This window comes from Pinus tabuliformis, chromosome J (genome assembly GCF_031772625.1).
Source record: "Pinus tabuliformis cultivar Carrire ecotype Pingquan chromosome J, CPIR1, whole genome shotgun sequence".
NCBI classification, from domain to species: domain Eukaryota; kingdom Viridiplantae; phylum Streptophyta; class Pinopsida; order Pinales; family Pinaceae; genus Pinus; species Pinus tabuliformis.
Window position 1 is genome coordinate 871598975 of NC_142295.1, and position 10624 is coordinate 871609598.

The 10624-nt window shown below is 37.2% G+C and overlaps 1 protein-coding gene across 2 annotated transcripts in view; it reads right to left on the reverse strand.

The window, feature by feature from the left end:
• LOC149229451 (protein PEP-RELATED DEVELOPMENT ARRESTED 1, chloroplastic-like) overlaps positions 1–9077 on the reverse strand; it is a 50531-nt gene extending 41454 nt beyond the window's left edge. Inside the window, exons 1-5 of one of the 2 annotated variants that reach the window (XM_089378654.1) lie at positions 8570–9077; positions 8298–8483; positions 4755–4823; positions 4434–4604; positions 3664–3807 (exon numbers count right to left, since the gene is read on the reverse strand). In XM_089378654.1, coding sequence (XP_089234780.1) covers positions 3664–3807; positions 4434–4604; positions 4755–4823; positions 8298–8483; positions 8570–8935 — 936 coding nt within the window. In that variant the 5' untranslated portion in view covers positions 8936–9077. The remainder of the gene's footprint in view (positions 1–3663; positions 3808–4433; positions 4605–4754; positions 4824–8297; positions 8484–8569) is intronic. The other variant, XM_089378655.1, reaches the window with a different exon arrangement.
• Between the last annotated feature and the right edge of the window lie 1547 nt (positions 9078–10624).

Sequence of the window (10624 nt, forward strand, 5' to 3'; positions counted from 1 at the left end):
ACGGAATGCGACCTCCCCAAATTTTGGAAACAGGGAAACGCGAATATATATATATATTGAAAATATTTAAATATATATAGATATGTGTGTGTGTGTGTGTGTGTGTGTGTGTGCGCAATCATAAAGCATAAATGATACATTATAATTTATTACACTTAAACATTAAGATTTAATTTACATCACATTTACTCATGAATGATGACATAATGAAAATAAAAATATCGGAATATCCAAAAGCAACCTTTATTATATATCCAAATCTCAAAATCAGCCTTTATTTATATTAATATATGAGGCTGCAAGTACAATAAAGACTATAAGGCTGCAAGAGAGATATCCAAATCAGGATTTTCTGCATCCACATCCCATTCTTTAGAAGGACCACTGTTGTATTGGGAGTCTCCTCCTACATAGTCGAACGACCTTAGTGCTCTTGATTAAATACAAGTTTCATACCCTAGTACCCTACATGATCTTGATTATTGGGAGTTTCCCTGCATAGAGGGCTTGGTTCTCTTGATTAAATACAAGTTCCATACCCTAGTACATAATAAAATCCAATGGAAACATTGCAATCCCCCCAATCCTGAAATCCTGAAAAACAGATAAGTCTGCTGGATTTTGAGTGAGATCTAAAATTCTACTTTCTCCATATGAAATCCAATGAGGGCGAAACCACTCACAAACATCCTGAGTCATTTCATGGTAATGTTAAAAATTTAAGTAAAAGGATGAAAATGAAAAATAAAGGAGAATATCACTTTACCATGCACTGCATATGCCTCAAACTTCCTGAGGAACTGCATATCAACACTAGGGCAAAAATTCACTTTTATAACTTTAGACACGCATCTAGAAACAACTAGAAGTCACTAACATACCCTACAAATAAATTAAAAAAAAACACACACACACACACACAAGTTAATGAGGAAACATGGGTCGTACAGCCGTGAAACGTGTTTCCGGCCGTACTACCACGTTTCTGCACACACAAACAAATTAATGAGGAAACATGGGTCGTACAGCCGTGAAACGTGTTTCCGGCCGTACTGCCACGTTTCCGCACACACAGACAAGTTAATGAGGAAACATGGGTCGTACAGCCGTGAAACGCGTTTCCAGCCATACTGGCCACGTTTCCGTTTCGGGAAACATGGCAGTACGGCCGGAAATGCGTTTCATGGCCATACCAAACACGTTTCCGCGTTTCGTACCAGTTTCCGTACGGAAACGGATCTCTGTACCACGTTTCCTGCAACATAGGTTGTTAGAAATATGCTCTATTTTTGCATTGTTTTACACAGGACAGCAAACAAATCAAAACACTTCCACCCCATTGACTCCATACAAGGCACTGGACATAAACCAGAGTTGCTAGGGGGTATTTAGCACTGTTGATAATATCGGCGATATTCCAAAATATCACAATATTTTCAGCAAAACGATATATCGCAGAGAAAATATCGCGATATTTTCTGTTTTGAAAATATCACGATATTTCCAAAATATTGGCTATGTTTAAAATTTTGAAAAAAAAAAATTTTATGCTTGCCGATATTTGCCGATATTTTGCTGATATTTTCACCGATATTGCCGATAAGATGTTTTCTGGACCCTTGCCGATATTTTGCCGATACCGATATTTTCAACACTGGTATTTAGGGATCCTCCTTTGGCTTTTTAGGAGGTGTTGGGCCTAAATAGCAAGGGCTTGGGCTGAGGTGACAGTAGGTCCTTGCCCTATGTGTGCCCATCTAGCAAGGTTGCCAGGACCTTAGTGGCCCTGCTAAAAAGATAGGTAATAGTGCTTATGAACAAAATCTTGATAAAATTCAAAAATATGGAACAATGAGAAAGGAGATGATGATTCTATTACTGACACCCATATTTATATTTGTTTTAAATAGCTTCTCCCATCTGCTATCTCTACAAATATTAATATTATGTTAAGTGGGTTTATTTTGTCCAGTAAAGAAACTACAGGGTTTATTCAGAAGTGTTTTGTATCTCCATTTTAGAGCAAATATCAATTTCATATTAGGAGAGTCTCTTTGATTTATGAAAGGAAATAAATCTTTCAGTGAGTAGGAAGTTATTTGTATGTATATTTGTGAAGAGGATTCAGGTATGCCTGACATTCAAAAACCAAAAATGGATCTGCAATGATCTTAGGAAGCACTCGGCCAATACCATAATCACAAATTATCATGAATGAAATGAATTGGAACTTCCTGCTTAACTTTGCTGTATGTTACAGTATTGGAGTGCAATGCTCCAACAGTATATACAATCTAATATAAAAATCATGGTAATGAGTGACTAATAAAAAAGATAATTAGATATTAGTAAATAAGGTGGTAGGGTTGTACAGGTAACACAACTAAATAGCAAATGAAATAAAAGGGGATCAACCTCATTGATTCAAATGACTGCACTGTAACAAAAGCATATATTTCACAAGAGTCAATTCCTATCATATCTCCAATCTTTTCTTCTGTGTTTGAAAGTTTAACAAGGTACCATTGTTAAGGTGCAGGCTGAAGACCTGTCCATATTCCACTTGATTTCGAAATGTAGACAACGCATGAAAATATATATTTTCAAGGTTGCTATGGAGCTAAATGCTTCAGATATTGCTACATTCTTGTCGACAGTCCAACTTATATTAAATACTGCCAGCAGCTGAAACTCGCCATTAAATAATGTAAATTAAAAGGGCACTTGTCAATGGTGTCTATCTCGGGTGGTTGAGAAGACTCAGGAGTGTTATTCTCCCCATTCAAGATCAATCCCCACAAGTTACATGTGGAGCTCTTTAATGGTGTACTGTTCTACCAGCCTTGAGCCCTGAAGAATCCAGTTTACCAAGGGTAACATCCTAGGAATGAGGGGGAGTGCCCAGTGGGTTTCACTGGGATATGTATTTCAAGGAAAAAAATATAAAAAGGGTTCAAGATTCAAGAGTCCAGGGTGCTTGAAACATAGGATTTCTCTCTCGAGAAAGTTAGAAGCAGTATTTCTTGTGCAGTCACTGCAAGGTTTGAGAACTGGTTGAAAGAGTCTAGATGTAACAATGTCCTCACATTCTACAGAAAGAATTTGAAACTGACCTACTTAGTTGTGTTCTCAACATGAATACGAAAATATAAATAACAATAGAGAAAAACAAAAGAGATGGTATTCACAAATTAATAAATTGAGCAGCTAATGGCTTGCCAATCTGAAGCCCAAAAGTAAGTGTTTTGCATTGTCTTTGTTATAACTTATAAGTAATTTAGTTTGCAAGACTTGTTTGAAAGAACCAAACATGATGTTTTTATTCTTCAGTGTATGGGAAATTGAAAGTCGGAATGCACTTGTTTCGAGATCTCATTATTTATATTTCTATTTTTATTAGCTATAACTCTCCATTAATTTTGGCAAATTTCGTATAGACTAGAAACTGAGACTGCTTCTGTTGTTTGTGTGAAAATAGAATTATTTGATGGAAGCCATATATTCTCACAAAATATTATATAAAAGATGAAAGGAGATGAATTTTCAAAAGTCAAAGATGCCACCAAAAGGATTTGTAATGAAAATAAGGCATCTTATAAATCCCGCTATGGGAAATGCACATATGCTACAAAAAAAGATGAGATAAAGGAAAATCTAACAAACCTCAGCATCAGGAAGTGTACTTAGACCACGGTCATTCCTTTCATCCAAAATCCCACCACCCATCATGCTCCGGGCTTCCTCTCTAATTAGAACTAGCCTTGCCAGTAACCTACGATCTGGCACTGTAGGCCTATCCTCCATTGCCTGGAAAAAACCAGAAACGTTTATAAACAAAGGCATTCACATATCATCAGCACAAGGGTCTTTCCCCACAAAACATGCATGTGACTTTTTATGCCCAGTATATATATAAACGATAACGCAAAATGGTTAAGAACTTGTGCATGATAAGGATACTGGGGCTGCTAGACTTGCCTGCTAAACTGGAAATTGTTTTACTTCAGATCATATAACAAAAGCCAAGATACCAGAATGTTAGATTCATGAACCCTTATACATCTTAGCTTAACTGTGGATTTATGATTGCATATACTTCAAATATGATCAATGGTCACTTTCCTTTTATATGTTCACATTCTCCAGTGATCTGTGTATTTGTTATTTAAACACATAAACTAACCTTCACACGTCATAACAAATTCAGCGGAAAAAATACATGCTACCATATTGCCAGCAAATAAGTCCAACTTATTATGTACACCTACCATTTTAAAATATTATTTGGTCCCCAATTATTAAGGTCTAGGTTTCCAAATAGTACATATACAGCCATCTCCAGTTAACTGAATTTTACCCAACCTACGAAGAGCTAAGAAATAGACAAGAGTGCATCTAGACAAACAAGATCTGACTAACTGATTCTTTCAAACCTCTAATAAATCATCTGCTTGGTTGGCAATGTCATTTAGATTGGCTTTTGGAAGGACAACTTGTCCCCCATCCTCGCTTGCAAAAGTACCTCCACCTCCAGCAACACGACGAAGCAAGTCTTGTCGACTCTCCTTCCTGGGGGTTCGGCAAAGCATCCCAACCACCTGCACCTGACAACTCCAACAAGACATGGTAAGGAAACTTCAAAAACATGAAATCTGAATCCCTTGAGTAGAGAATCATCTTTCCACTCATCTACATGTAATTTCTAAAATGCAGGAAAAGAAATAAGCATAGAGCTTCAGGTAGGTGGGTCTTACATGTGGAGGCAACTTTTTGGTCAAATATGACAAGACTGTATCCTTTATCACCTCAAGAAGCCACTTGCGCTATAAATCAGGCAGTACCAAACATTAATTAGGCTCCATATGGCTTACTCCTAAAATACATATCGAAGTAAAACAAAGCATACATCAAGAAGGATTTCAATTTCCCTTTAATTTTCCTAAGGAACCGATTGCCCTGCCATCTATAGGCAATTGGTTTTGCCTGATTCCACCCCCTCGGAAATCAATATAACTTGCATCATCAAACCAATAAATTATCCTAACTTGAAAATCCACCCTTAGATAAGGGAGAAACAGCATATCATTCAGATTCTTAATCCCTCTACCCATGTCAGCAATTTCAGAAGCTAGCAATCCCATGGAAACCCTTGTGTATTTCAGTAGTAATAATAATAATAATCTAATTTTAAGATCATGGCCAACCCAAACATCAAATTGGTGTATAAGAACCTCTCATTTGTGGGACAAAGAAACAGCCTCCATGCAGTGATTTCACTGCTAAGTCCATGGAGGTGTACATACTCTACCTACCTCTGGATTTGAACTTGTGACCTCATAGGAGGAAACACTTGTTTAAAGTTTAAACAAACTAAAAATTTTGCAGTATCATGCTTTCTAAAAGGAAAACTCACAAAGACACCTTTAAGGAGGCTTAGAGTAATAAAAACTGGCTAATAGCCAGCCAAATATTAAAATCTCACAAGAGCCGCAGTTGAGAGCAAAATATCAATGTATATATTTAACGGTCATATATAGTACTTCAGATGGTAAGTTAGAATATACACTTTAGAACAAAGTTAATGTAATATGATTTTAGCTTAGATTTTTTATTGGCCTCTAATTATGGAATAAAAGAGTCACTCACTCTATGTACTCACATACAAGATTAGTTGTGAGAATATAAAGCACATCATCCAAATGGTTTCTCTCCTTTGCTGGTGTAAAGTTTTTGCTATCGTTATATGCAATTACTAACATGGTATCAAAGCCATGTTGAAGGAAGGCATCTCAAACAAATTGTGGAATTGATAGAGCATGGGCATACCAAGCAGAAATCGTGACCAAGGAATTGATTGGCACACGACGGGCAGGAGTGGAATTCCATAACCTACAGGTTATAGTATATACTGGGAGGACAGAACAGTACACTGGAGCAGAGTGCACATAGCCTAAGACAGGCCAGAGCAGATACATAGAGCAGGAGTGCATCCTGAAGGCAATCAATAAGCACCCTGAAGCAGACTCATTGATGTTGCATATGCTTAGATATATACGACACATAGAACAGGAGTGCATCGTGAAGGAAATCAATAAGCACTCGTATATACACATGTATATGTCCAAACATATACAACATCAATGAGCATGCTGCTTGGTGCATAATGTTTTCCACTTCAAATCTGACTGTATATCCCAACAGATACAGTATTAATGAGTCTGCTACTGTGCATAATGTTTGTCCATCCTAAGACAAGCTGACAGGCACAAAATTGAGACATTTGTACACAAAAGACGAGTAGGGATATGTGGCACGGAATTTGTTAAAAAAAAGGCCCAAAAATCAAGCTGATTGTGCACCAAAATTAAGACATTGTTGCATGAAATTTAAGGAACTATTGCAAAAATTTTGAGCCAGAGGCAGAACACAAACAGTAAGCTTCAGGCACAAAAACTGGGGCAAAATAAGCACAGAAATCAAGACGGTAATAACAGAGTTCTTTTTTTTTCTACAGAAGAAAATTAAAATTTCTTTGGCAGTTTTACTTCAGAATACAGAGTCAGGGTAGCAATTAAGATGGATCTAAATAAGTTAAATGCAGCACCATATTCAATTTTTACACTGAACCTTGTTCAACACTATTTGCCACTCACTTCTGTTTGGACGGGGTGATATCATTTAAGTGGTGGATCCTTAAAATGTTGGATTAATGATGGATATCTTGCTCCAGTTTAATATAGCAATTTCTCATGCTTATATTAATCATTTCAAGATTTCCAGTGGTATTAACTTTGAATAGGGTCCAAGTCAATCATCCATTGTGAACCATACAACATGGAAGCTGCAACGAGATTAGCCCTCTATGCTATGAAAGAGCCCAAATTTCCATTTCTGCATTGTTTAGGGTCATTCTATTGACTTAAACATCAACTAAATCATGGTCCTTATAGCACTCGGAATATGAGTTGAGAAAAAAGAAGTAAAGAAATTATTCCACTGTGATTTAAGGCAACAGGATTATAAATTTATGGGACTGGCTCTAAAACAAGTCATCTGTTTTCTATAAAATATACCTTCAAAAGTTAGACGCTAGGAGCTTTTGGCATACACATGATTAATTCAATAGATTAACCTCGGTGGAAAGCATAGCAGTGTATAACTAATGAGCCATCTTCTCCCATGAGGAGATCTTGAATGAGCACTATGTCTAACGAGATTGTACAATAAATGCATGCCACTATCTACAGTTCGTTAGCCTACCAAATGCTATCTTCCCATAAAATCAGAGAGAGATGATTGGGCTGAAGTTAAACTGAAATTCACAATCGGCAGGCAAGCAAGTCATTGGGTCCACTTATTATATAACCTTGGATGTAAGGACATTTCCAAGGAAATGTAAGGCTTGAATGACGGAAAAAAATCCTAGAAACAAGAAATTTGTCAAATTCCTAGAAACAAGAAATTTGTCAAAATTTACACTCAGGTTGGATGAAGCATGAGTCATGGACTGGTCATTGTTGATTTTTTAGCCCTAATTGTATTTCCGAGAATGGCCTCTCTTCGTAATGCAACAACACTGAATAGGCACCAATGTTATGATATGATTAGATGCATCAAAATCAGAAAAGTCGACGTACATAACCTACAGTAACGCTGTGTTGGTTCATCGGTGAGGTCGATGGACTCTTAAGCCGTTCAAACAGGGTTTCATTCCCATTGTAATCTGCCCCATCTGCATGGCAGGGGTTGCAAAGGGATGAGTCCAGGTGCAACCTGTGGGCAATTTTGGGAATAGCTACCCCTCATACTTGACATCCAAGTCAAAGGAAGTTTGAGACTCCGCTGCTTTTGTTGGTGCAGCCACTCGGGGTATGGCTTGTTTCTCAATGCACTTAAAAGAACATATATAGTCAATGTTTCATTTCTTAATGCCTCGAGTTCGAACGAATAGTTATCGGCACAACATTTTACCAGTAACAACCGATCATCATAAACCCACCAATTTTGTAGGTACTATAAAGTATTTGCAGGGGAAAACTTAATTTTGATGAATGAGTAGATGCTTGAATTTGACAATCTATGGTCAAAGTTTCAACTCCCATGAAGCCATTTCACTCGATAGACAATGTATATAAACCCATGTACCCCAAATGCTAATGAGGTGTAAAGGCGACATGTGCCCATATTACTTTGAGGAGCAATAATCTTCCAGTAACTCTTTGTTTAGCAATAGACATGTAAACCCATATCAATTGCCTTGTACCCAAAAATCTCTTTATAAATACAAGAATACTGACCTTGCCATCGAGCTCATTCTCACATTGGCCAAGCATGAAGTCCAGAGCCATCATGAAGCTAGAATCAAACCTTTCCAGTCTTTTCCCCACTACTCCTTGAGCTGCTATCTGGACTACAATTTCTTCTGATTGGGCATCCATTTTAGTCATGTCCTCTAACTGTATCATCAAATACAATGACACAACCTGTGAAAATCTAAACAATGCCTGAGAAAAATGGATGGCTTTCCCATAAAGTAGTGGAATCCAATCAATCAATGAATAGGTTTTACCAATTCTATCATTTCTTTCATTACAGAAGTGACCTCCTCTCCTCCTCTCAGGAGAGCCTGGTACTTCTCGTAGTCCCATTTCTCGTCCTCCTTGTTATTGATGTTAGCGTTTTCTTCACTCTTCAAAGAGACATCGCTCCTCTCATTGCTACTGGCTCTGAGGCGTAGATGCTTCGGCCTGCACTTCCATCCAACAAAGGGGATTTCTGTAGAGACGCATACATGTAAAAGCTTATTGATGTCACTGCCAACACGTCTGTGATTGAATAAGAGTTTTAGCGGCTTGGGAGTTTTGACTGAGGCGCATTTGCAGTGACTCCCAACTGAGAAGAACCATGAAGTGGGAGAATTAGTGGTGGATTGCATAGTGCTCCAAAGGCTGTGAAGTGGAGTTGATATTCGGCAATGACTTAAAAGGAGAGCCGCGATTCATTGTTCCAAGATAAGGCCTGGGATGCATTTTTCTGTTTTGATAGCATGTCACTCATTATTTTCATATATATTGGCGAGAAAGTTCTTTATGCTTGGTTAGGTTTGAGGAGGAACAATAATTATATAAACGACGAAGAATACATAACAGAGCAGCACTTCATGAATAAAGAGGCTAAGAAATAAAGAAGGTAAGAAAATTATTTTAACGTTTATAAGATTAAAGATAGATTATGGGACAGATTGAGATAAAAGATAGTCTATGGGATAGATTGTTTTTCATCTCGTTGATGTATTCAGCTTTTTCCCTGTGAAGCCTCGCAATAAACACTCCAAGCTTCTCGACAAACCCTTCACTAAATAGATTATCCCAAGAGCTAGTTGCCAGAATATATGAATTTTCTTTGTTGTCTTTGAATTCCTCGCATTCTAAAATGAAGTGTTTTTCTATTTTCCCTTTTCCGAAAGAATAAAAAATACCTACCCTTCCCTCCCACACTTCTTTTGGCCTTTTCCAGCGCCTGTTTCACAACGGAGTTGATGAGAATTAGTCCTTAATTGAGCAATAAGAATTTTGGCTCTCCAAAAAATATTGGCATCTATGTACGTTTTTTTGTTGATGATTTTGAGTGGGATTAAACACTTCAATGTAGTATTTTTTCTTTCTCCCGAGCTCCTTATCCCAAGTACACTTGTGGAACTTATCCATAACAAAAGTTTTTATCTTTATTGTTTATGGGACATGTGTTCAAGCAAATACCCCATTTACTAAACCATTTGTTATTTTGTTGCATCCAAGTCTTCTTTTTTTTGCACAATATGTCCTTAAAGACAACCTTAGGCCATCTACCCTCTTCCACAACTCATTTTCTTTTAAATACATTATGACTCGCATCATATCAATTGCTTCAATAGGAACAACCCTTGTTTCACTTAACAAGATAGCATAAGGAACTACACTTTTAATTTTGAATTTGTTTGTAATCAAACACTTTTGAATTTTCTCAATTTGTTTCCACTGCATGTCGGATGTACCGCTGGCCCATAGTTCACAACCATAGAGAATCACCAGAACCACTAAAAGCCCAAAAAGAGTTTGAGTGGTTTTCCAGTCCCATAACTTTGTCTCTCTACACCTATTTTGAAATGCATAAAATGCTTTCCAACCCCCCAAAGTTCTTTTCTTTCTACAACCATCCCAACTTAGATTTTTGTTGAAGTCAATTGTGAGGTATTTGTAATCCGCAACTTCTTCCAAAATGTTGCCTTCAAAGTAGAACTTATGCTAGTTTTTGTTGTTGTTGTTGTTTTTCTTTTTCTTTTTTTTTACCCCTAGAGAAAACCACTACTTTCGTTTTGCTAATATTAACTTGCATCCCCACATTTCTACAAAAATGCTCAAAGGATAGTAAGTGCTCTTGCAAACCAAGCGCAGATTTAGCAATCATAATAAGGTCATTTGCATACAAAATAAGACTTATAACAAACTTGCCCAAATGGATACCATCACCCCCTTGTGAATTTAACCACTCCTCAAGCTTGTCAATATATAAACCAAAAAGGGTAGGAGACAATGGGCAACCTTGCTTGACCCCGATATCGCTTCTAAAACTTTCAGAAATGCTG